The sequence below is a fragment of the Lissotriton vulgaris genome, chromosome 1_1 (assembly GCF_964263255.1).
Source record: "Lissotriton vulgaris chromosome 1_1, aLisVul1.2, whole genome shotgun sequence".
Classification (NCBI taxonomy): domain Eukaryota; kingdom Metazoa; phylum Chordata; class Amphibia; order Caudata; family Salamandridae; genus Lissotriton; species Lissotriton vulgaris.
Window position 1 is genome coordinate 1,667,231,472 of NC_141685.1, and position 27,705 is coordinate 1,667,259,176.

The 27,705-nt window shown below is 47.7% G+C and overlaps 1 protein-coding gene across 2 annotated transcripts in view; it reads right to left on the reverse strand.

The window, feature by feature from the left end:
• Positions 1-27,705, reverse strand: part of LOC147751019 (uncharacterized) — a 355,587-nt gene that overhangs the window by 56,904 nt on the left and 270,978 nt on the right. For both annotated transcript variants that reach the window (XM_086918906.1, XM_086918905.1), the window contains exon 15: positions 19,218-19,330. In XM_086918906.1, the coding sequence (XP_086775032.1) occupies positions 19,218-19,330 (113 nt within the window). The remainder of the gene's footprint in view (positions 1-19,217; positions 19,331-27,705) is intronic.

Here is a 27,705-nt window from a genome sequence, read left to right on the forward strand (position 1 = left end):
CATCTAGCTGAGATTTAGGAGGGGAGGAGCGGGTGTTTTTGTAGAGTTTCTTAGCGAATGCCAAAGCCTCCCTCGGATGAGGAAGACTAGTGTTTTAGCGCCCTGTTGGACTCAGTTTTGCTGGGTAGGCCAAGGAGTACGAGACCTCATGCTTCTGTAGAAGGCGCTTGGCAGGTAGAAATACGCTGGCCCGCTTGGACTGTGAGGGTGTAGTCCGGGTAGAAAGGGAGTGCGTTACCGTGGTGATTGATGATGCCCTTATCTCGTGCAGCACGAAGTATGGCATCACAATCTTGGTAATTCAAGATTTTAGCGATGATTGGCTGTGGAGGCAGCCCGGGACCAGGACACGGGCCAAGAGAACTATGAGCAAGCTCCACAATAAACACCGGAGAGAGGACATCTCCAACGAGCTCCCTGATCAGCTGTTCCACAAAGTCCTCCATCCTTGAAATGTTGGTGGATTCCGGGAGGCCCGTGATGCGGAGATTGCTCCGACGGGAGCGGGCCTCAAAATCCTCGTTCTTCTCCCAGATGACCGCCAAGATTTTGTCCATTTGGAGTAGTTTGACGGTCCTGGGTAGCAGCATCCTCGGCGTCTGACACCCTGGTCTCGACATGGAGTAGGCGGTTGTCGTGGGAGTCACAGACCTTTACCGAGTCCAGACGAGCTGAGAGTTGATCCAGCTGGGTCGAGATTCCAGTCACTGTTGACTTGACGTCTAGCATGATTGCCTTGAGGTAGTCATCCCGAGTAGAGGGGGCATCCATGATGACAGCAGAATCGGCGCCCTCAGAGCAAGCACGGTCCAGACGGTAAGACCTTCGGAGCTCAAAAGCTATCTTGGGCTGTCTAGGGTCCGTTTTCCCCATGTTGAGAGACCCAGTCGTCAAGAGTGAGGCTTAAGCTGGAAAGACCGGCAACTAAGGAATGCGAGCAGGGGCCCAAGCCTGCGTCAGTCCGGTATACCACCGGCGGACTCCAGCCCCACAAAGTCAAATACCAAGATTATGGAAGGTGCAGAGGAGCCAACAGCCATCACGCTTTTGAGAGGTGTGAAGACGGCTGCTCGACATGCACTAGGCCACAGGACTGGCACACATCACGCCGAGGGCGGGAATAATGTTAGGCAATCCACAAACCTCCGGGGATCAGGCAAAGACAAGGAAGGCGCCTCCAGGCGTCGGCAGTGATTGGAGGGCGGTCCCGGGTACCCGCGTCACCCTAAGGACTCACAGGAACCAAGGTGCCTGTCCGTGAAGGAGGCAGGGCGCTCCAAGCACCAGCTCATGTGTGCAGGCAGCTATGGCGGCAGGAGGAGAGCAGCGCCGGCGTAGAGGCAGGAGCACCAGGCTCCAGCGTTGTCCACCCAGCGGGAAGCAAGTAGGAAGGGGGCGCGGTGTACAGGCCCCAATGGCGGCAGTTGGGAGGCTGATTAGCGGGGGGCACCCACCAGACAGAGGCAGAACCAGCGGGGAACCACGGGGGCCCGCTGCTCACGTCGCCCAGCCCGGGTGCCCGCCACAGCACCAAGTGGCGAGCGGGGGGTGTCAGGACGTTAGTGCCCAGGCTGCAGCACCCCGGGCAGGACGGAACAGCCCGCAGGCCCCCTACCCCGCCAATAAAGCCACAGAGGTGGCGGCACTCACCCGGTGATGACGGTTGCCGTCCCAGGAACGCGCAGCAGCTGCGAACAGCAACAGGAGGCCTCCACACTCTGCAGCAGGAAGGGCCGAACCACGTGGGCCCAGGAACGCAGGCCCAGTATCAAAAGAGTATGGCGTATCTCTGCCCCGGGACCTCACAGAAGGGCAGCAGTGCAACCGGCGCCTCGCAAGCAGGGGAGGCAAAAATCAGCGTTGGTGTGCAGGTAAGGTGAGGATGCCTGCAGGATTATTGCGGATTGACAAGCTTGGCCGGCAGAGCCCACTCAGGGTGCGGCCATCTTGCTGCCGGCCAAGCGACGCCCGATAAAATGGCCACATTTGAATAATCATTGAAGATCAATTAAGATAGAACTCTTTATTTATTGATTTAAATCATACAAGCATTAGTATCAGGCTAGGCTGGTTACATCATAACAGGGTGAATAGTACATCTTATTAGAGTGATATGTAATGGAACAGTAATCACAAATATTCAAGTAGGTCTTACATTAGAAGGCAAAGCATGCAATAGATACATACAGTAAAGAACTGGGCTACCACCTACGCATAATTTCTATAGCCACTGGCAATCCTTTTGATTAGAAACTGTAAGCATCTCCACAAAGAAAGATTCAAGGGGGGTTGTCAGCCTCTCCGACTGTTTCACCAGTCTTCTTGTTCACTAGGTACATTTGATACGGGCTCCAACACCACCTAGGGCGACCGAGTGAGTAGCAGATCATTGTACACATCTGCTTGAGGATTACAGAAGACCCTGTCTGCGTGCCATCGCCACCAGTTTCCTTACAGTTTTATCAATCCCCAATAGTGCAAGCAAGGGATCAGGTTCCAAAGAACAGCCAGTAATAGCCCTGAGTTCATGGAAAACCACTTCCCAAAAAGGCAGAACAGCTGGGCAGTACAAATGCAGTGTGTAAATACCCAGCATCCTAGGCATAACAACGCTGATATTCTACGGAGTCCCACAACTCAGATCTATACAATCTCTCTGAAGTATAATACACATGATTAACATTTGAAGTGCACGAGGCGATGCCTGCTGTTTAAAGAGATCCCCTTGTTCATAGCACAACAGCATTGCCAGCATTTATCACCAAAGGACCTCCCAATATCTGTCTGCCATTCGAGTCGTGCCTTAGTTAGAGCAGGCCTTCTGGCTTCCTGCGCAAAAGCGTAGAATTTAGACACCAATTTTCACAGCGGTAGTGCACTGTATTAAGAGGAGAACACTAGCATTTCTGGGGGCTCCTGCAAGTCCTCTCCCATTATGTCTCGTAGAGTATGTCAAAATATAGGATATTGGAAGCAAGTGAGGGGTGACTGATTGGGTTCCCTGAAACTGCTTCCTAGCTGCTCACCATCCCATCTTCAAAGAGATCACCAATCATGGCGATTGCTAGAGCATGTAATGCCTGTGCCACACTCCCCTCAAACTGCACATAAGGGGAGTACAATAGACAGCCAGACTGTTTGGACAATAAACTGCACCAGGCATGTAATGTAGAGTGACGACTCACAGGTTTGCGGAAATGTTTGCAGCAGGGAAAGGGGGGCAGCGGCATCCCTCTCAATGAACAAATGCGCCAAATTGTGTGGACCATGACCCCAAAAATGAGCATGTGCCCTATAGTGCAGCTTCAGGGCTGGTGCATTTAACCCCTCAACCTACCCCCCCCCCCCCCATATCTATGCTGAGTAAGGACATCTCACTAGTCCCTAGATTGTTTAACGGCCCAGGCTAACTTGAGCATTAGAGAGCATAAAGTGCAAATAATGACCTAAGGAGTGACACTGGGATGTTGTGAAACAGGAACCGAAACATAGGGAGTATTTTCATTAGGGCTATACTCCCCATTTAAGATCGCAAAAGAAACAACTGACTGATGGAATGCTGAACAAAGCAAACCTTCACCCCCGTCACAAGGATCTGGGTTAAATCCATAATTCTTTTGCTCACCACACCACCCCAGTTTGGACCCAGCCATTTGCAAATCAGACTTGACCCTGTTCCTTGTGGGAACAGTCCATCTCGAACTGCCAAGCCAGGCCCTCCCTGGACCAGAAACAAGCATCCTAGGACCAGTTTCAGGGCATCACCGTTCATCAACCAGGTCAGCTTGAATTCAGTGGTGTAGTGAGCACGGGACCCACGTCTGGGCATACCCTTCACATTTCACAATCCTGCTGAAGTAGCTCCTAGTCTTTCACCCTCCCAGTACACCCTAGCGGTTACGTATTTTTCAAGATGTTTCATTTCATTGTCCGTGGGTCATAATATTCCTTAAGCTTCGTCTGAATGTCAGAGGAACTGGGCGTCACCTGAGACATGATGTTCCCACTCTTCTTGTGCAATTTCTCTATCCAATTTCATAAGTCTAGCCCTCAAAGACTTTAGAACCCCTGTGTGCTTCACAAGTAGACCCAATTGATCCATTATGTTCAGGATCACCTTAGCAGCAGCAGATGGGTGGTGGGGTGGACGGGTGGACCTCTTGAATGATCATTTAAACCTCTTACATTCCATTTAAGAAATCCTGTATGGGAGCAGATATCCTGATTTCAACAGGACAGCTCTATATCTCCCAAAACACTCTACAATCAGATATCTAATCAGATGATCCAGCCAAGCTATATATTCAAGAAAAAAAACTAACATTACCCTCAACCATTAATCCACTCACTCTATGCAGCCCTTAACTAATCATAGCAGAAGTCCAGCCCACCCCCTCCCAGATCCACCAAAACCCACGAAAATATAAAAGAACAATACATTTTACATGTTGTGGAGCACACATGGGGGGTGTATGTTGCCCGTTATCAACTCCATCTTGAAACCAGTTACAGAAGTAGGATATATTTAACAAATGTGCACCCGGGGAGGAGCTACGACGGCAAACAAGATGGCTGATTAGGCTCTCGGCTCCGCCGACCTCCGTATCCCGCCGCAAGATCCTGCATGATATCCTGCTTTTTCGCCCAGCCCCTAAGTACATGAACAGTTCCTCATTCCGGAGGTGAAATCCCGGGAATTTTATCGGCTGGTTTCACGGAGTTATACCGTGTGGAAGATTGCGGCCTACTCCGGCAGCGAAGCCGGGGCCTCGAGTATCTGCATGGCCGAGTGGTAGTGCAACAACAACGGCTGAGAGACCCGGGCAGGGTCCGGTCGATCCTAGTGGAGGCTTCTTTTGCGCCTGGAATTGGCAGTGACTGCTCTATTTGCTCTGCACTGATGGAGTGGTGACCTTGCTTGCTGCTGGCGACGGGCAGGGGTTCCCGTCTCGCAGACCCGGTGCCGGCTCCCACCGGGTCGGGGCCCCGGCCTGCGGCGATAAGCCGGATGATCGCGGCTGTGGAGAACAACGGGCTGCTGTCTACGCCTGCATTCTTGTGACCCCTGTCAGTTCCCCCTGGTGACACCAATCCGCTTGGTGGGTGATTGTGGTCGGTCTCGGGTGTGAGACCATAGATCGAACTGTATCCGAGCCATCGCTGAGGCTATTATTGGCGGAACTCTGGGCGCTTCGATCGCAAATGACAATCTCCATGAATAAAATGGATGCAAGCCTGTCGGGGATTTTGCATATTGTACCGGACCCTGCCCCACTATTTGTACTACCACCGGTAGCCATTCAACCAGCGGCCATTTTGCCTTACTGCGAGGACCTCATGGAGACGCGATTACTGGAATCACCGGACGTAGCCCTGGATGATGGGGTCCTGGAGGTCGTGCGAGTGCATCTGCACCTTCCACTGTTATTTACTTTCGAGGACTTGAATGGCTTCCTACCCCCGGAGACTTGTGGACCCTTTTCCATCTGGTGATCGTCTCCCCCCCCATTTTGGAAATGTTGCGACCCCGGGGCAAGAAACATCGAAACTGTCCTGTTGGGAGAGGGAGGCGTTCTGTAAATGAAGTTCCCGTGGACTCAATCGTTGCAAGTGGTAACGGAGTGACTTTCGGTGACTTTCTTCTCCTCTATGACTTGCTTATAGGCCATTGGGTCTCGTTGGGGAGGGCTTGTATGCTGGTCCGGAAGGGTCAGGGGCGAGATTACTTAATTCGGGGCGGATTGAAATGCTATTGTGACTGTTCGACTTATGCTGATTTGAGTTCAGAGGCTGGGCGGTGTGTCATGGTTCCCCCAATTTACTTCTATAAGGCTTGCATAACATCCGTTTCTTTGCGATAGGGGGTGCCTGTTTCTGGCGGGGGGAGGAGGGGCTGGGGGCAAGTACTACTAGGCCCTCCTCCGTTCTTTCTCTTTCTTTTAGGGGTTTTAGTTCTTAGGGCGACAGGCACACTACTAGTGGGGTTAGGCTATAGCCATAGGCATGGGTGCAGGGTGGGGGGTTGGACGGAGGTTTTTTTTATTTTGCCTTTTTTATTTTCTATCGCCTTTTTTCTCCCTTCCCTTTCTTTCTTTTCGGGTCAGTATCGTCTGTGAACTATTCTGTATACTGTGCTCTGGAATTTAGTGCTTTCTAGGTTAACCGATAGTCCGGGTGGGCAGGATCTGGGAACTGGCGCTTATGGAAATGTCTCCCGTACTGTTGTTCATCTCGCTGCATAGGTATTGGCGCCAGGGTCCCTCATATTGTCGTTTCTGCCTATATCCTGTCTCTTAACATGTCCCCCGTCTCCTTTAACTTGATTATATGGCACCTGATCAGTCTATCTCTATAATAAAAAATGAAACCTTTATTATATTCTGTACCCTAATCATACACTCCAAGATAAAAGTTATCCTGAATCACTGCCGGACCTCAGGGTTGTCGGCTGATGAGCTGTGTTGAACTGTGATATGTTTGGTTACATTTTTGACTAGCGGCCGGCCCCTGTGGTTGTAGGCCCGTACTTGTACTTTTATAGTGCTGCAATAAAGGTTTTAAAAAAAAAAAACAAATGTGCACCCATAGCTCAGAAGAAGAGTAATTGTTAGATGCACATCTCCATTCTGGGCTACTATGTTGGAAACACTGAAAGGAAATGAAACAATGTAGCAGTACGTAAATATATCATACTGAACCAAAACTGTGATTACCTGATGTACAAAAGTGATCACAGGGTGGAGAACCAACAGAGCACAAGACCGACAATTTACCACAGTCACATGGCATAAGTCCTACATAGGTGCTCACACACAGTGTCCCCAAGCCATCCATGCCAGAGCAGGATCCTCCTATGGCCCGGAGCAGTAACTTATGGATGCCCCCCAACTACTGGCAAAGACAAGGGTCGCATGAGGACTCAAATTCCATGTGGATTGGAGTTAACCTCCTGCTGCCACTGATTGGACGCCGAGGAGCAATAACTGTTGAGAATCCTATGTGTCATCTTCACCTATGGTGGTGGATTCAGGAGACCCCTTGGAGGGCTGGCGATCTCTCTCAGTTTGATGAACTGAAGAGCCAGTTTTGAGTCAGTGAAGAAAACAGCTTACCCTCCAATAGGATAAGCAATTTAGCAGGTTACATCATGCTATATTCTAGTTGCCACTCTTAAAGTTTCCTCTTGACTGGGATGAATTGAAAGCAAGCTTCTTGCACCAGTAAAGTCAGGGTAAAGAGACAGCTCTGTGCCCTCATACCATAGCGACTTCAGTTCGCTAGCCTTCCGAAGAGCAGCGTCCCGATCCCAATAATTCAAGAGCCGAGCAATTATTGAGCGAGGGTTAGCCCCCGGGATGGGCCTGGGCGCTAGTGAGCAATGTGCTGTTCAACAACAAACGTATCGGTGAAGGTTGATCTGCCCAATAGCGTTATCAAGAGATGCTCAACATATTGCTCCATATTACTAATATTAGTTGATTAAGCAACATCTGTGATCCTCACGATATTCCGCCTGGAGTGGGTTTCCAAGTCCTCCGTCTTAGCCTTAAGTGTGGGAAGACGTTTGTCCGCTTTGATGTGCACATTTGACTCAGCTGTAAAAACATTTTCTGCATCCAACACTTTTTTCCCTACAGTATACAGATGCTCCGTGTGTTTATCCGGACTCTTCGGTATTCTGTCCATCCGGAAGAAGAGTGCATCAATTTTACCATCAATCTTGGACAGACGTCGCTGCATTGCCGCCAGCATCTGCTTCAGGTCAGATTCCATTGTGGGGGTCATTGGACTCTAAGGCAGATTTGGCCAAATTAGGGTCTGGCGCTCTGTGTCAAGGAGTTTTGTGCGGCTCAAACTGGAGCTTGGGTTTGGATCAGTCTTATTTGCCCATCCTGCTGAACTTTAGGCTCCTCTATAATGAGTGCCATGGCCGAAGTCCACCAACACCTCTGCAGCCCTTTTGACACCTGCCGCCCAATATACTCAAGTTCTAATCAAACATTAGCTCAAGGTGTATCCTGTTATCAGCAAGCACCACAAATTATATATCCTAAGTTTCTGGCCAATGAAGACTGCAATACCACAGCGTAGCTATACAAAAAGCAATATGCCTGACTAGTCTTGCACGGTCTCAAGCAATATGAAGCCAGTCCATGCCACAGAAAGATCATCCCAAGCTGAAGGGCATTAGGCGGTAAAGGTTAAAGCCTATGAAAGTAGTTGCAGGAACTCCTGACCCCCTGGGGCGCACTCCACAGTAAGGGAGGGTCTGACGAGCCAATTGCGATTTATGGGTCCCAACAGTGAACAAATAGTCCCACTCCCAGCAGGTCCAATGAAGAAACCACACCACACCTCATAAGCCGCACCTCCAGCCGACCTCTGGCTGCGAGGGAGGCCGATCCATTCTTCTGTGGCATGGCCTCCGCTGGTCACAGAGGACCAGTCGGGGAAGGCAGGCACCACTCCGTGACACCCGAGCGGGTGACGGCACAGTCAGCCAGATTCACTGCAGTGCCGTCGCACCAGGATGGTTTCTCCTGTCCACCTCTGGTCTGCACTTACTTCCATGATTCTGCAGCGGTCCTCAGCCAATTGCGCACTCTAGAATCAGGACGCACCATGCTTGTAGCAGACCGCTTCTCAGATGACGGTCCAATTGTTCAGCTTTCTGCCAGAGCACTGGTGCATCCAGCGGGGAGCCGAAGAATAAACCCTTGGAAACTAGGACGAAAAATGTGCAATTGGCGCAATAATTCTGGAGGATAGTGAGTTGTGTCGCAGGAGCGCTACGGACCTGCGGCCATGTTGGAGCCAGGCAAGCTCGTCCCCACTCCCCCCTCAGGTAGCACTCTTAATTGGTGTTTTTAGAATATTTAAGTGTATCACTGGGGTGAGTGACATTCCCGAGGGTAGTGCCTCTTCTGAAAGAAAATGCTAGTTTGTATGTGATGTGGTAGGATAAATCTTTGCTGAAATGTAAGAGATGACCGTGTTTATGGAATAACAAATATTTCTATATTCTCTTGACTAAAACAGTTTATGAATCCAACTTTATTTTCAGATTGTTTAGGAGTTTTTTCAGTAGTGTATTTGTAAATTAAATCATGTCTAGATTCCAGTGTTCCTTTGATTTTGGCTATCTCTACAGATTTAAAACAATACCCTCTTTTTTAAGAACAGGCTTTCGATATTATTCATCTCCCTCTCATAAGCAGTGTCAGAATTGCATAATCACAATGCACCTAGGCATTCACCAAATAAAACACTGTCAATCTAATGACTGGGGTGGGCTGCTGCGGCATGTGGTATGATAGTTACAGATGTTGGATTCATGTCAAGTCTGTTCTGAATTCTCACAATCCACAAAGGTGAGTTTGGAACTGCTAAATTCAAGTGTAAGCTTAATGTTCATGTGATACTGATTCACATCCTTATTACAATCAATTACAGTATTACCATGTTCGAGGCATATGGGCTGCAGATGGTACATTATGAATAGATCGCCATCTGGTGTTGGGCTCGGATGATTGCACTTTGTTTTTCTCTTGGAGAGTCTTTTGTCTCTTGGTGACTCCTCCCTTGGTTGGTAGTGCGCATGGGCATCGGCTCCATCCTTAGATCGTTTTTTTCCGCCATCGGGTTCGGATGAAGATCGAGACGCTCCAGATCAACTTCGCAAGAAAGTGATTTTCGGCGCGTATTCCCTTTCCAATTCGACGGTATTGTTATTCGAACGCGTTCATTTCCATTCCGACGCGTTACAAATTCAAAATAGAAGAGAAAAACTTGGAACTACGTCGAAGAAAAGGAGGCCTTTCTCGACGCAGTCAAGCCCGGAGTCCATTGAAAGGACTCCATTCAAAAAATGTCCAACGTGTGGTGCTAAGTTCCCACACAAGGACCTACACGAGGTGTGCAACCTCTGTCTATCGCCTGAACACGAATCCAGGGACTGCGAAGCCTGCGCAGCATTCTCCTCCAAGCTAACGATTAGAAATCGTCGAGCTCGAAGACACGAGGTTTCCAGAATGCAGGCAGAAGCGATCCCGGAGCTGTTCGGAGACGAACAAGTCGAGGAAGAAGAGGACCAGTCGGGGTCGCAAGGGGACCAGTCGGAGGCTGAAGAACTCATCGAGCTACAAACCGTGAGTGACGACGTCCCCTTACCGAAAAACCGACCCCGTGCGGTAACGACCCCGCCCTCGGGCCCGGTCAAACCGCTGAAAAAAGTTTGACGCCCCGCCTTCGGGCCCGGCAACGAAACCGAAACTGAAACCGAAACACTCGGACTCCCACCATGTCGGATCCGAGAAAAGGGCGACATCGACTTCGGCACCGAGGCTACATACAAAGGACAGCTCGGGATCGAAACATTCCATGTCGAAACATAAATATGACTTATCGCCCAAGAGACACTCGATACCAAGAAAGTCGGAATCGAGCAAACATTCGGTTTCGAAAACAACAAGATCTGACGATCGAAAACAAAAGCACCTCTCGGAACCAGGACCCTCGGTACCGATTCAGGAGCAACAGACAGATCCCAAACAAAAGATCTTGTTTATTGATCCACAAACTGGGAAAGTGGTCACAAAGAAGAGAAAGAGTGAACAGTCAGAAGATAAACCTCTTCCTTCAAAAAAGAGAACAATGGGGACGAATATAACTCCTCCTGCTTCTCCTCGTCCTAGACTAACACCCTCTTCTCCTATTCCTCACAATAGACAGCTACACCTCAGTCAGATGTAGACAGTGATCTGGGGGAGGGAGAACCTCAAGGGGATGACGAAACTATCCCAGATGAGGAGGATCCATGGGAAAATTATGATGTAGGGTCAGATGAAGACAACGACCCAGAGCTATATCCCTCAAAGCCTTCACCACCTGATGATAACACAGGTTTTGTGCAGCTCATTAATAGGGCAGCGAAATACCATAAAGTAGATATACATACAGAACCTCAAATAGAGGATTTCTTATTAGAGACTCTACCTAATGCACAGAGATCATCAGGTACTCTCCCTATGTTGAAGGGTCTTCTTACTCACACAGATGAGATATTCGAAAACCCAGTGAGAGCCAGGGTGTTAAACCCAAGAATTGATAAAAAATACAAAGCGGCTCCAAAGGACCCAATATTTATTAGAGGGCATGTACCGCTAGACTCGCTGGTGGTCTCAAACGCTCGTAAGAGAGCAAACTCGTTATCTACAGGAGAGGCTCCCCCACCAGATAAAGAGTCAAAGTTAATAGATGCATCAGGTAAAAGAGTAGCATCACAGGCAGCGAATAGCTGGCGTATAGCCAATACACAAGCACTACTCGCACGTTATGACAGGGCACATTACGATGAGCTAGAAAAACTTCTTACACATCTCCCAAAGGAACATCAGAAGAAGGCAGACCAATTAATACAGGAAGGTAAAATAATAACAAATACTTCCATTAAGTGTGCATTAGACGCAGCAGACACTGCAGCAAGGTCTATTAACACTAGTATCATGCTAAGAAGGCACGCATGGCTTAGAATCTCAGGATTCAAACAAGAGGTACAAACAGCCCTACTGAACAAACCATTTGATCAGAAGACATTGTTTGGTTCAAGCACAGACGAGACATTAGAGAAAATGAAGAAAGATACGGAAACGGCTAAGTCAATGGGAGCATTGCAACAGCCAACACACAGAGGTTCCTTTCGTAGATCCACCTATAGAGGGGGCTCAAAGAATACAGGAACGAATCAGCAATCCACATCTTTCATACCTACATCACCCAGAGGTAATTCAAGAGGCAGTTACAGAGGTAACAACAATAAAGGAAGAGGCCGCGGAAATAATAATAACCGCAACGCCTCAACACCAAAACAGTGACTTCACAGAACTCCCCCCAGACCACATAACACCGGTCGGGGGACGTCTATCACAGTTCCTACCTGTCTGGGAAAACATCACGTCAGACAAGTGGGTGAGACAAATTATCCAACATGGTTATTGCCTAGAACTCACAGATACCCCGCCAAACATCCCCCCCAAACAGCGTCCAATGAGTCAGGATCATCTAACATTGTTAAGAGAAGAAGTGCTAGCACTTCTACAAAAACATGCAATAGAGAAGGTCCCAAAAGATCAACAGGGCACAGGAGTATACTCTCTATACTTCCTGATCCCCAAAAAGGACGGGTCCCTAAGACCAATATTAGACCTCAGACCTCTCAATGCTTACATAAATTCGGAGCACTTCCACATGGTCACGCTCCAACAAGTACTCCCTTTACTGAAGAAAGGGGACTTTCTTTCTACACTGGATCTAAAAGACGCTTACTTTCATATCCCAATTCACAAAGCCCACAGAAAATACCTAAGGTTTGTGTTAGAAGGACAACACTATCAGTTCAAAGTCCTTCCATTCGGTGTCACAACAGCACCGAGAGTTTTCACAAAATGCCTAGCTGTGGTGGCAGCACACCTAAGAAGACAACAAATACATGTCTTCCCATACTTGGACGATTGGCTAATAAAGGCCAAGTCAAAGGAAGAATGTCTTCACAACACACAGAAGACAATTCAATTGCTGCACCACCTAGGGTTCACGGTGAACTACAAGAAATCACACCTGCAACCAAACCAGATTCAGCAATACCTGGGGGCTACAGTAGACACAGAAAAGGCAATAGCATACCCCAACCCAGTCAGAGTACAGACAATGGTCGGGTTAATACAAAGATTTCAACCACAACACTCACTACCAGCACAAGTGTTTATGCAACTATTAGGCATGATGTCCTCCTGCATACTGCTAATACCACATGCCAGACTACAAATGCGCCCACTACAAGAGTGTCTAGCGACACAGTGGAATCAGGCTCAAGGGCAGATTACAGACCTGGTGTTGGTGGACGACCGGACGCATCGCTCTCTGAAGTGGTGGAACACAGAAAACATTTCCAAGGGACGGTCGTTCCTAGAGCCAATTCCACAAGTAATAATAACAGCGGACGCATCGCTCTCCGGATGGGGAGCGCATATGGACAAATACACAGTACAGGGGAAGTGGAGTGTGCAGCAAAAGAAACTGCACATCAACTACCTAGAACTATTAGCAATATTTCTAGCACTAAAAGCCTTCCAAATGCAAATAATAGGCAAAGCAGTCCTGATCAGAACAGACAACATGACTGCAATGTATTATATTCAAAAACAGGGGGGGACACACTCTCTCCAACTGTCCAGACTAGCACAGGACATATGGAGATGGGCCATTCCTCAAAAGATCTACCTGTTAGCGGAACACCTACCAGGAGTTCAAAACCAAATAGCAGACATCCTAAGCAGACAGTCAGAACAAGTGCACGAATGGGAGCTGCACGACCAAATACTACAGCCATTCTTCCAAAAATGGGGGCAACCAGAGATAGATCTGTTTGCCAATCATCAGAACGCAAAATGCAAAGAATTCGCATCCAGGTACCCACACTAAAGGTCCCAGGGCAATGCACTGTGGATAAATTGGTCCAACAGATTTGCGTACGCGTTCCCTCCTCTACCACTAATTCCATTACTGGTTCGGAAACTGCAGCAACATTCAATGACAATGATACTAGTGGCACCCACGTGGGCAAGACAGCCGTGGTTCACCACGCTGCTACAACTCTCACAAGTACCACATCAAAAGCTAAGGTTATTACCCATGCATCTTACACAGAACCATGGAGAAATAATGCACCCAGATCCCAAACAACTGAACCTAGCGATCTGGCTCCTGAAGTCATAGAGTTTGGGTATTTAGATTTACCACCAGAATGCATGGAAATCATTAAACAAGCAAGACGTCCTACCACCAGAGCATGCTATGCAGCAAAATGGAAGAGGTTTGCTATACACTGTAACAGTAAGCACATCAACCCTCTGGACGCATCTACTAAACAAATCATTTGCTATTTGTTACACTTACAGCAATGTAACCTAGCATATACCTCTATCAGAGTTCATCTAGCAGCCATAGCAGCATACCTACAAAACAGACAACATCTGTCATTGTTCAAAGTACCAGCAATTAAAGCTTTCATGGAAGGACTCAAAAGAGTCATTCCACCAAGAAGACCACCTTCCCCAGTCTGGAATCTCAACATAGTGCTTACCAGACTAATGGGGCCTCCATTTGAACCTATGCATAGGTGTGAAATACAATTCCTCACATGGAAGGTAGCCTTCCTCATAGCTATCACGTCACTTAGAAGAGTAAGTGAACTGCAGGCTTTTACGATTCAAGAACCATTTATGCAGCTACACCAAAATAAAGTGGTTCTTAGAACAAACCCAAAATTCTTACCGAAGGTTATTTCAGCATTCCACATCAATCAGTCAGTGGAATTACCGGTTTTCTTTCCAAAACCACAAACAGTAGCTGAAAGAGCCCTACATACACTGGATGTTAGAAGGGCCATATTGTACTACATAGAAAGAACACAAACTTTCAGAAAGACAAAACAGCTATTTGTTGCGTTTTCTCCCACACATAAAGGCAATCCCATCTCCAAAGCGGGCATTGCCAGATGGATTGTAAAATGCATTCAAATATGCTACTTAAAGGCAAAGAGAACATTAACTGTTCCTCCTAGAGCTCACTCTACACGTAAACTAGGAGCATCTATGGCATTTCTGGGAAACATCCCACTAGACGACATATGCAAAGCGGCTACCTGGGTTACACCGCACACCTTCACAAAACACTATTGTGTAGATGTGCACACAACACAACAAGCTAGAGTGGGACAAGCAGTATTAAAAACATTGTTTCAGACAGTTGCAACAGACACGGGTGACCACCGCTAGGGAGAGAACTGCTATATAGTCTATTCATAATGTACCATCTGCAGCCCATATGCCTCGAACGGAATATGCTACTTACCAGTATGCATCTGTTCTTGGCATAGAGGGCTGCAGAGTGGTACATGCCCTCCCAGCCTCCCCGGAAACCTGTGTCTGTTCCAACACTATCTTATTTAGATACACTTACATGGGCACTCTTATCTGTATTCTACTATACTACTCCATCTAACCCTACTATGGCAAAACAATCTAAGGATGGAGCCGATGCCCATGCGCACTACCAACCAAGGGAGGAGTCACCAAGAGACAAAAGACTCTCCAAGAGAAAAACAAAGTGCAATCATCCGAGCCCAACACCAGATGGCGATCTATTCATAATGTACCACTCTGCTGCCCTCTATGCCAAGAACAGATGCATACTGGTAAGTAGCATATTCCTTTCTTTCCAAATGATAAAGATATAATCAATGTACTGTTGTCTTAATAGGAGTGTAATCTCAATCTCTTGTAGATCAGAACAAGTGGTGCATTCTCTATTAAAACAGCCCATTATTTAGCTAGGCATACAATGGAGCAAATTGAGAGCCCATCGCAGTGCCTCTATATTTAGGAATAGAACATTTACTTAGAAAATGTAGTTGGTGGAGATGACAAATTCAGTACGTTTTATGAATATGTCACTAGGAGGTTGTAATTTGGCTTGTCTCGTGTATAAAAAGTGCTGCACATATCTGATATCTATTTGGTGTCTTGTGCATGCAAGGCCTTGGACCAGTCATTCTTGAGAACTCATAGCAGGAGAAGTGGCATGAATGAGTACAGGAGTCCCTTGTTCCATTCTAGACAGAATGTTTCTCTTAGCTAGAGTTCTTGCAGAAACTCCAACATGCAAAATTGATGCCAGTGCATGTTCCTGAAGGTGGTGAAACGATCAAGCCAGACCCTTCCATTGATGGAAGATTCTCTGCGCCACCTCTAGATGTAGCACAATTTTTGATCTGACAGACACCTGCTCAGTTTGTCTGATCTTGCATTCAGAGAGCCCATCAGGTGGTTGTACAGCAGAAAATGTCTTGGAGAACCATTAAACTCCCGAGGTGCCCCTGGCTCAGGACCCAAGATCCGAATCTCCACCCTACTTGGTGTGGTCTTTGAGAATCTGCACCAACTTCATGGATGGCAGGAACAGACAAATGACTCACATTCCAGTAGACGGAGGTGGAGCCAGCCCTCCATTGAACACCAGAGTCCTCTGATCGCGCCCTTCTTTAGGTCACCTGTTCTACTCCTTCCAACCCAGCAATGATGCACCTGTCACCCTTGTCAGCTCCGAGAGCGGAAGAGAAATGACCTGCAGCAGAACAAACTGCAGTTGGTCAGCCACAATTGCAGATCTTAAGCTTATTCCTCTGAAATCTGAATGGTTTTGGAAAATGAGCCCACCCAAACTTCAATTTCCATTTTAGGGCTCTCATGTGCCATCTGGCGTGGCTGACCAGAAGGATCCATGAAGCTAGGAAACCAAGACAGCCACCCTCATCTTAATCCAGGAGCAAGCATGAAACATCAGCATCACAGCCTAATCTCAAGGACTCATTGCTCCAGAGTTTAAACTCTGAACTCACCTGTATCTAGATTTGCCCCAATTAATGGAAGGCTCGCAGAGGACAGCAGGTGGATCTTCAACTTTTTTATGGTGAAACCCAACTAGGCCCAAAGGTTTGCTTTCATCATGAGTTAGTCCACGACTGACTGCGGCAAGCATGTTTTTAGAAGTCAGCAGTCTAGATACAGCAACTCCAAGCCTCCAAAGTTTTGTGCAGTGACCACAGCCATCACTTTGTGAACACCTGAGGAGTGGGTAGAGGCCAAACTGGAGCACAACACACTGAAAATGCTCCTGATCCACCTTGAATCGCTGGTAATGCCTGTGGGACTGCAGACTGGATATGAAAATATGCATTTGGCAAGGTCAAGGACACTATCCAGGAACCTGGGTCAAAAGCAAATAGGATCTGTGCCAATGTGAGCATTTTGAATCAATCCTTCTGTAGGAAGGTTTTGAGAAGTCGGAGGTCCAAGATGGGCATAAGGCCCCCCACCTTTTTTGGGGCGAGCAGACAGCAAGAGTAACAAACCCACACCTTTATGAGAATCCGGTACCTTTCCACTGGGTAGGCATGCACCGCTGAGGGCAAACGTAAGCAATTTGTTGGCTACTGTAGCAGGGAAGGAGGAGTTGGAAACTGGTGCCTATACTGCCCAACATGCTGTCTGCTGTCCCAAAAAGACCGGTCTATCTAGAACATCAATGGCTGGTAAAGTTGTCTGTCTATACACCAGCACTCTGGAATAGCCGTAAACGCCCAAAACTGGTGCAAGAATTGTTTGGCAGGGGCTAACAGCTCAAAGTAGCTATATAGTCTTTAACAGATTCCAAAGCAGAGTCTGCTTTTTTACCGAAGAGGCAACCTCATCAAAGGAGATGTCCTTTAATAAAGCCTGCACACTGCTGGAGAACCCAATGGACCTTATCCAGGCAAGTCGACAGAAAATCCCACTGGTACCAATTGTCCTGCCACGGCAATCCATCGTATCCAAAGCTGTGTGGCTAACCTATTTTGATGTGCCCTGTCCATCATGTAACATCAGGGTCTAAGAGGTTTTTCGATCTTCTGTGACTGCCAGCAGGATCTTACTGGCCATGACCCATATGGCATGGGTCTATTGACTCAGACAGACTGTTTACAGATCACAATGCCAGACTGGCTGCACAAAACATACATTTGCCAAAGGAATCAATCCTTCAAGATTCTTCAAGTGGAGGAAAATCAATTGAGATTCATTTTACTGAGGCCTGCACAATAAGATTCTCTGGAATGGGGATCTTAGTGAGAAAACGCAGGTCATCAGATGCCAGTCCAAGATGTCGGGCCACCTGCCTGTTCAGGTGGGGAAGAATATGGGTTCAAAGATGTAGCCATGAGAGTAACTAGGAGGGCGACATTAAACTGTGCTAAACGCTTGAATGTTGCTGGACACGGTTGCCGAACATGTCAAAACATTTCTTTTAATATCAATGACGGGCAATTATAACTAACAGCTCAGATGCCCTTCGACCCACCAGTGCAAATGAGCACTCTCCTCTGATAGTGGCCCATGTGGAGAGTCGAGAGGTAGCTGGTCCATGGCGTTCTGTAAATCAAGGTAAAAGGCATCCTCGGTATAACAAGGTGGGCGCAAGCCATTCTCCTCATGATCAATACCATTCTGGGGCGCATCCTGATGTCGTACAGGATTACCAAAAAGATAATGGAGTCTCTAATTGCTGTGATTCAGTAGAGATGCAGGTTTAGAGTCAGGCTGCATGGAACAGGTTATGCTTTTGTATTTTCGTGGTGTGACATCTGACAAGCTTTGGGAAATTTGGATCAGGGTCAGACATGAAATCTGGTAACCTGCTACACTTATGCAGAAGTGTTTGCTATCATGTTGCCTGTTAGATCGTGTCTCAAGGCACCATTCTGACCTCATCTTACACAACTGTAGAATGATAGCTAGGACGACCACACCATGCCTCCTACAGACAGTAATGACTGAACTATCTGATGGCACTGGTCGATTTGTTACGTCAGATGTGACTAATTTAGTTGACATGCATTCGGATAGGCCACCTTTAAAAATAGACGTGCAGCACTCAAAGCAATTTTCAATAACACATGTTATTTCATACATTTTACATGCATGGACTATCTCAGATGTTTCTTATTAATAAGCCCTTCTAGTCTGTCCCAACTAGAATACGCTTGTAGGCCACTGAACTCTAAAAGTTGATGTGTTAAGCAAAAGGATTAAGGGGTGACGTCTAGGGACAGATATTAGCTACCTATATGTATGTTCCCTGCCTGTTTGGGGATATGCAAGTCTGACCAGCTGGAACATAAACAAAACAAAAAAGTAGAACACTGATAAATAACTACATGATATCAAGACGGCTTTTATATTCAACTGCAATTCAGTCCATGAATTTGCTAAAGATCTGGCGTTGCCCAGAGGAATGCGAAGAAAAGCGTGCCAACTTTATGACTATGCAAAGAGCCCCTTGCAGCTCACTATTCGCTAAATCAGAGACTCCTTAATACCATAGTGAGCACAGGTTCAAAATTGATTTCTTCAATGAAACTTTCCAGACAAGTAGCAAATTAACAGTTACCAATCAACCAAAAATAGATGCCCGTCTCCAACAGTAAGGTAAAGAACCCACACAGTGAATCAACAAGAGGTAGCAGCCACTGACAAAAATGTCACATTCATGGGCGAGAGCGTACAAGCTTCACATGGCAGACACTGATGGATATGCAAGCTGCATGCAGAAGAGTAGCTTACCATGGCAGTCACTGATGTGGATGTCATAGATATGCGAGTGTGTCTTTAGTGTGAAGATGAGTCCAATGAGATATGCTGCAGGAAGCAGAAAACAAACTGTGTATACCAGGGGCCTGCAACAAATCAAACCCAAACAAGTTAGAACAGGTCAACATTTACAAACCAAGACCTTTCAAGACAGCGCTGTACTTTAATAAGGGAGCCGGTGTTGGGGTGCTGTGTGCACAGGAACCTACACCTTACTTACAGCTAGTGTGGGGACTGCTCTGTATGGGTGGAGGGGGGAGCACACACACCACAGAAGTCTGAATTGAGCCTCCAGGTGAAGGGAGTACATCCTTTGGCAAGTGTTAGGGTTGTTGTGTGTCCATGTTACAATGGAAGAAGCAACCCACGTTCTTGAATGTTTCAAGACTCCTTCATGCAAGCATGTGTAGTTAAAGGAAAGGGTACACTCCTGTGTAAGTGTCGAGGCTGCTTCGTGCTGTTTTTATAGTCCGCTTTTATGCAGTTTCACACAGCTGGTAGGGAGAGAAGCATTTCGGAATGTGCGTCAGGTCGACTATGCATTTGTAAAGGTTATGTGGGACAACCTACAACAAATGTTGGGGCTACCATGATGGCTGGAAGGAGTTGTGACATTAAGGTTTTGTCACACACCAGATTGCATGGCAGGGAACTAATTATGTATGCAAAGGAAGAGGTGTGGCGCCGCGGCTAGGGCGACTGACTCCGGAATCTGGGGATCACGGTTCGATCCCCGGGGCCCGAGGCAGATTAGCCCAGCACCATGTAACTCTGGGCAATAGCTTGCTTAATCTGCCCCGACGGCCCCCAGGGCCTAGAGACCCTTACGGGTGATTGTGCGCTTTACAAATGTGGATTATTATTATATTATAGTGAAGTTTCAATAAAAGTATAGAAACACAATGTAACCACCCCTTGCATGCCCTTTTTACCAGGATTCTTAGTAGCCAAACTCCCATTATCTTGGCTTCATTATTCCTCCACCCCGATTTCTCTCAACGAAAGGCCAACGTGCACCTAATCATTTCACAGGATCACCTCAGTTCACGGCCGAGGCTTTTCTAGAAAGAGTACAGTGGTGCACAGAACTACTTATGCTCCTCAGACGCAGGACCACATTATACAAAGTCAATGATTCCATTTTGCCTCCTTTCAGGACTCACTGTAATTTTAGAAAACCGTCTACATATGGCCTCCTTAACAGCAACGCTCTTTGAGGGAACTGCACAAAGCAGTGCCATGGACTTCTGTGCACGCTTCCGTCAATAATTGACTGGGTAAGACAACAGGGCAGTCACCAAACTTAAGAGATACAGCAGTGCAGGTTTGTGTTTCTTAAATATTTTCATTCCAACCATTCACAGCAGTACCTTAAATCATCGGAGAGCGACACTGCAAGGCCTACCAGGCATCAGGCAAGTAATATGCCTGCCCTGCACCCACATTATCTCTTGCCTTTCTGAGGAGGGGGGGCAGGAAAGGTGTGCAAGGCAATTGCTAATGAAGCAGTACAATGTCTTCAGGGCGAATTTAGAATTTATAAATCTACTTTTACTTTTCAGATAGACACTGGACTCCTTGCAAAACCATTTATCATCAGGCTATCAAGGACACAGGATGGGTGAGGGGTAGTAAGAAATGCGTGACTTACCTGTAACTGCTGTTAACCAGTATTGGTGTCTTTCATAGATTCACTGCCTGAATCATTCCCCGTCGTCGAAACAGGAGTCTCCGGTACATAGAAAAGTAATGTCCTATAGACATATATAGAGAAAAATAGGCCTAAGGGCCTCACCGTAGTAGCCTATCTATGTCCTTTTGTAAAAAGGACCAAACTCCAGAAGGTAGCCAATCAGCTATCACCTCCCTCTAGAACCTTCCTGTCAAAAGCGTCAGTCTCTCAGATTTTCGTACACCCCAAGCTAGGTAGGCGTAGCACTGATAGAGAGATGGGCGAGTCCTTCCAGGGGAGGCGGGAGGGTTGCATGGGAATCTATGAAAGACACCAATACTGGATAACTGCAGTTACAGGTAAGTAACGCATTTCTTATCCAGTATTATGGGTGTCTTTCATAGATTCACATGCCTGAATCAGAGTAGCAAGCAATACAATATGCACATTTCTGATGGAACAGCATATACCAGTCTTTAGATAATAGATATCATGCGACTATGAGCCATCAGTAAGTAACAAGAAATAAGTAAATAAATGTGCATACCAGCGAAGCATGGCGGGAAGGAGGAAGGCTCACCTCATTGGAATAGATGGCGAAGCACCGCCTGGCCCACTGCTGCATCCTGCATCAGTTCCGTATCCAGGCAATAGTGTCTGGTGAAGGTATGCGACGACTTTCATGTCGCCGCTCTGCAAATGTCCAGTATTGGCACTCCAGCGAACAGTGCGGCCGATGTGGACACAGCTCTTGTAGAATGAGCTCTTACTTTTGAGAGCAATGGCCGTTCGGCTCTGTCGTGGCAAACGGCAATTGCCGAAGATATCCATCTTGAAATACTTTGTTTGGAAAGTGGCATGCCTTTCCTTGGCTTACTAAAGGCGATGAATAGCCGATTTGTTTTCCTGAACTGCTTTGTCTTGTCAAGGTAAAATTTAAGACACCTTTTCAGGTCCAGAGAGCTGCAGTGCTGGGATTTGGGAAGAATGATCGGAGAACTACAGGCTCATTTAAATGGAAGTCCGACGGGACCTTAGGAATAAAGCGAGGATTAGTTCTTAAAATCACTCTGTCTTCCCTAAACTGCATGAAGGGATCTTGTATGGAAAGAGCCTGTAATTCACTGACCCTTCTTGCTGAGGTCAGTGCCAGCAGGAGGGCTGTTTTCCAGGAGATGTATTTGACGTCTGCCCTGTGGATGGGTTCAAAAGGGTGTTTCATCAATTGGTTGAGAACCACATTGACATGCCATGTTGGTGGAACCCTCTGTGGACGAGGAAAGGATCTGTAGAGTCCTTTAAGGAACTGTCTTATTAACCTGTGTGACCAGAGAGAGGGCCCTTTTGAAGTTCTTGTATACCGTTAAATCGCCGCCAGATGAACTCTGATGGAGGCATGAGCTAGACCCGACTGTGCCAAGTGTAGCAGGTATGGTAGTAGTTGCTCCGGAGTGGCCTGAAAGGGATGTAGGCCTTTGTCCTTACACCAGATGCAAAAGCGTTTCCACTTTAAGGAATAGGTTTTGTTTGTGCTCTCCGCTCTTGCCTTTGCGAGGACGTCTTTGCACTCCTGCGGGATGTCTAGCTGGCAGAACTCTCGGTACTCAGGAGCCAAGCTGATAACCTGAGTGATTTCAGGTTCGGGTGCTGTACTTGGCCGTCAGACAACATGAGCAGGGATGGATGTTGACACAGACGGATTGGAGGCTGAACTGAGAGGCGATGGAGGTCCGGGAACCAATGTTGCCTCGGCCAGAATGGGGCAATCTGAATCAGCGTTCAGTGGTCTGTCTTCATTTTCCTGAGGCTTCTTGGTATCAGTGGGAAAGGCGGAAAGGCGTACCCAAACACGTTGCGCCAATCGATGGAAAATGCATTTCAGAGGGACCTTAACTGGGGATGCCAACTTGCGAAGTTGCAGCATTTGGCGTTCTCCCTGGTGGCAAAAAGGTCTATTTGCAGGGTTCCCCATTCCGAAAAGATGTGATCTAGCACCTCTTGGTCGAGTTCCCATTCGTGGGACATAGATCTCTGTCTGCTTAGAGCATCTGCTATGACGTTGTCCTTGCCTGGGACATACTCCGCTTTTAATGTGATACTGTGGAGCACAAGCCAGTTCCAAATTTTCTGCGATTTGCGAGATAGTGTGAGCGAACGCGTTCCTCCCTGCTTGTTCAAGTAGTGCATCGTCGTAGTGTTGCCGGTCCCGACGAGCACTGGGGAGTTCTTGATGCGCGGTAGGAAGGCCTGTAGAGCTAGAAAAACGGCCCTCAGCTCCAGGAGGTTGATATGGAGCTGCATTTCCTGATCCGTCCACTTGCCGCTGACCTGCAACTCCTGGAGGACAGCTCCCCATCCCTCTAGAGAGACGTCCATTGTTACCACATGTGGGGCTGCAGGAAGCAGGAACGGTAGCCCTTGTGAGAGGTTCTTGAACGACCTCCACCAGAGCAAGGCCTTGGTCATTTGTTGAGTTATCACAATGCGATCCTCGAAAGAACCTGTGCTTTGGGTCCATTGCTTGGTCAAAGCCTCCTGTAGTGGGCGCATTCTGAGCAGACAGTGGGGAACTAGCAGGATACACGAGGACATCATCCCCAAGAGGGACTTGAAAGTACGGACCCGTAGAGTTTTCTTCGAGGCCACTGAGGTGGCCAGAGTGATCAGCTTGTGCTTTCTCTCCTGAGATGGGAATGCTTTTGAAGATTCCGTGTCCAATGTCGCCTCGAGAAAGGTAAGAACCCGGGAGGACTGTAGCGTAGACTTCGAGATTGAGCGTCAGGCCGAGGTGCTGGAAAAGATTGAGGCAGGCGCTTGAGGATTTGGCTGCGCCTGCCAAAGATGGTGCTTTCACCAGCCAGCCGTCCAGATATGGAAAGACCTGGTGTCCATGCTGTTGTAGGAAAGCTGCCACTGGAGAGAGGCACTTGGTGAATATCCGAGGTGCTGACTTGAGGCCAAATGGGAGGACACAGAATTGATAGTGTTGGCCCGCCACTGCAAATCTGAGGAATTTCCTGTGGCCTTTGAGAATAGGGATGTGGTAATATGTGTCTTGCAGATCTAAAGACGTCATAAAGTCTCCTTCCTCTAGTAGCCCCAAAATCTCCTGGATCGTAACCATGCGGAACGATTGACTCTTCAAGAAGGCATTGAGTGCCGAGATGCCAGAAACCGGTCCCCGGAAGCTTGTTTCCTTCCCAGTACAAGAATTGGCTTGGTAGTTTGGTCTGCCCTGTTCCCATGATGCACTGGGCCAGGGTCAGACTAATTTGCATATTGCCAAGTTCTGAGCTGGGATGGTGCAGTGAGCTAAAAAACGGTGATGGATCAAGCCCTGATCTTCGGACTGGGTAAGAGTGGTCTGCTTAATTCAGACACTCTGTTCATCACCACCCCCTTTTCTGAATCATTTTTGTCCACCATAAGCGTGGAAGGGTATACTCAGATGCGAGTCCCTTGCTCATTGCACCATCAGGATTCAAGCAAGCCGGGCCGAAGACGGCTGAAATGCCAGAAACCGGTCCCCGGAAGCTGGTTTCCTTCCCAGTACAAGAATTGGCTTGGTAGTTTGGTCTGCCCTGTTCCCATGATGCACTGGGCCAGGGTCAGACTAATTTGCATATAGCCAAGTTCTGAGCTGGGATGGTGCAGTGAGCTAAAAAACGGTGATGGATCAAGCCCTGATCTTTGGACTGGGTAAGAGTGGTCTGCTTAATTCAGACACTCTGTTCATCACCACCCCCTTTCCTGAGATCTAAGATGGGCCTCCATTTCTTCCCTTTCTTTTGAATTTGAAAGAAGCGGGAATCAAATCCCCTTCCTCTGTGAGCTAATGGTACTCGCTCTATTGCTCCTTTCTTCAGCATAGAGGAGACCTCTTGAAGGAGTAATCGTAAGTTCCTGTGTTGCATTTTGCGAGGAGGAGTTGCCGGGGGAATGGATTTGAATTCCAACGAATGTCCGAATTGGATCAATTGGAGCACCCACCGATCTGTTGTAATTGATCTCCAACTGTTGAGGAAGTGTGTCAGTTTTCCTCCAAGTTTGAAAAAATGAGATTGTGGACGGACTGGCTGCTGGAAAAGGTCATTGCGACCGCCAGTGGTTTTCCTCTGGTTTTTTCCCCTGTAGTTGGACTTCCCATACGTTGTCTGGCGACCTTGTTGCTGCTGTCGCTGTTGGTATTGCGACCGGCCCTGATAATAGGAGTATGAATATTTGTTTTGGTATGATCCTCTGTAAGAGGATTGACCTCTACCTCTGCCCCCTCGAAAGGACTGGCTCCTAAACTATAGTGTGCCGAGCGCCTTTTCCGTGCCAGTATCTTTCTTGATCGTTTGTAAGGCCTCGACGATTTTCTGTCCAAAGAGGTGTTGGCCGTCGAAAGGCATGTCCAGTACCTTAGTTTGAACCTCTTGGCGGAAAGATGTAGCTTTGAGCCACCCCTGCCTTCGCAAGACCGCAGCCCCAGCCAGCTGTCTGAAGCCGGTCATTGCAACATCCATCGCACAATCAATAAGTTCCGATGCCGGTGTTTGCCACTCTTTAAGGAGTGATTGCACTTCCTCCTTCAGGTTGTCTGGTAGCTCCGCCAGATACAGAGCAATATCCTCCCACAATTGTCTGTTGTAGCAGCCAAGTAGCGCTATGGAATTAGCTATCTTCACAGTCATGGCAGACGTGGTGGAAAAACGTTTGCCAATACAGTCTAGTTTCCTGCCCTCCTTGTCCGGTGGAGCGGACAATGGAGATGATGGATTCCTACAATTTTTCTGTGCCGCCTGGGTAACCACAGAATCTGGCTTGGGATGACCAGTAAGGCAGGCTGGCGCTGTTGTCGGTGCCTTATACTTTTTGTCCAGTCGTGGCACCACTGCTGAGAGTGGCTGGTGTCTGCATCAGCTGTTTTCACTGCTCCCATATGTGTTCAATGATAGGAATTGATCTTGTCGTTTTCCTAATCGGGTCTTTAAAATCATATAGGAAGCAGACTGTTTCATGAGATTCCATTGTCATATGGAATCTTTTGGCCGCTCTCTCCACTAAGCTGTGAAATCCGCCAATGTCCACTGGCGGTGAGTCTGAGGTAGTGGGCTCAGGTGTGGCCGGAGAAGGAGCGATGTAGTCCTCATCGTCTCTATGGTCCGACTGGTCATCTCGGACCTCACCATCTTCTGGTTCTTCAACTTCCTCGTCAGAAGACGGGATATCCTGCACTGGCTCTCTTTCTTGACGGATCACTAATGGTGGTGGTCTAGGCCGTGAGGATGGCGTCGGTCCAGATGCAGCTGGATTTGTTCCCACTGATGGAGCAGAGGGTGATTCAGGAAATCGCTGCTTTTAGTCTTAAATTAAAAACTGTAAGTCTGAAACTATAGACGCTGGAAGGCATATCATTGGCGTGATTTGCGTCTGGACTTGTGAATGCACAGTCTCTTCTGTAAATTCCACCGCATCTCCCTCATCGTCAGTGCTTTGGCACTTCACTATTAGGTGTGAAGGACTGGTGGCCTGTTCGTCCAGATCCTCATCTGAGTCCTCATCCTGCAGTAGGCAAGTTGGGGGCGACCTATGCACCCTACTGGGAGACGTTAAGGCTGGTGTTATTGGCTTTTTTGTGCCCTTTTTTCCGAGAAGGGATTGATGCAGGCCGTCCGCTGGTGTTAATGGCCCGGTCGTCGATGGTGGGGTGTTAGACGGCTGAATGGTAGCTGTCGATGGAGAAATCAGGTCCGATTGCTTCCATAGTGTCGACGATGTCATCGTCGACTGAATATCATTTGTCGTCGTTGGAGTCCTCGTCAACGGTACCTTCGTCGACGGCACCTTGGTCGACGGTGACCTCATCGTCCCCGATGTCTTCGTCGACGGCACGCTCGTCGACAAAGCCAAGACCGTCGACGCCGGTGCCGTCGAAGGTCTTGGCTTAGTCGTCGATCCGGATGTCGTCAACGAAATCTTAATCGTCGTCGATGGCTTTTTAATAAGGATAATCGACGACACAGGCTTACCCGCCGTCGACAAAGGAGTAGTCGTCGATGTGAAAACTGACAACGCCGTCGTCGTCAACACTGTCGTCGTCGAAACAGACTGGAGACACAGTCTTCTTCTGCGCTGAGGAAAGCGTCGACGAAGGCGCAGGTTTCCTGAATAATAGATTATGGTGGGTTTTGGTACCCTCCTAATCGCGCACTGTTCACCTGGTGCTCCGCACCTTGTTTACATATATATCACCACGCGTGACTATCCTGAATAATCGCAGCACCATTGGAACACTGAAAAAATTTGAGTATAATACGGAGTGCTCCTTACGAATCCAATTTACGCAGGTTTCCTGAAGGCAGGAACCTCCTTGTCAGACGTTGTAGATTTTGCATCTGAAGACTTTTTGGCAGTCTTTTTAGGAGGAACGTCGGTAGGGGAAGTAACCCTTGGCCTCTTCAAGGACAATTTAGAGGAAACAGAAGCTATCTCACTGTCCTCTGAAGACTCCAGGTTGTCTCTGGTTTTCAGCCTGTTCAGCCAGAGTAGTAGTCGTCCTTCTCTGTCTTTTAGAGTTTTTGTAGAGAATGTTCTACAAATTCTACATTCCGTTGGTTTATGGCCCGGATAAAGACAGTATAAGCAGGTTTCATGCTCATCATCAACATGGAGCCTCTTCTTACCACAAGAAGAGCAAGCTCTCAAGAGTCCCTTCTTCTGTTGATCAGTTATGGTAGAATTATGAAGAAAATATCCAATTTTTGTGAAGAAAAAAGTTTGAACAAGGAAACCTGAGGAGAACTC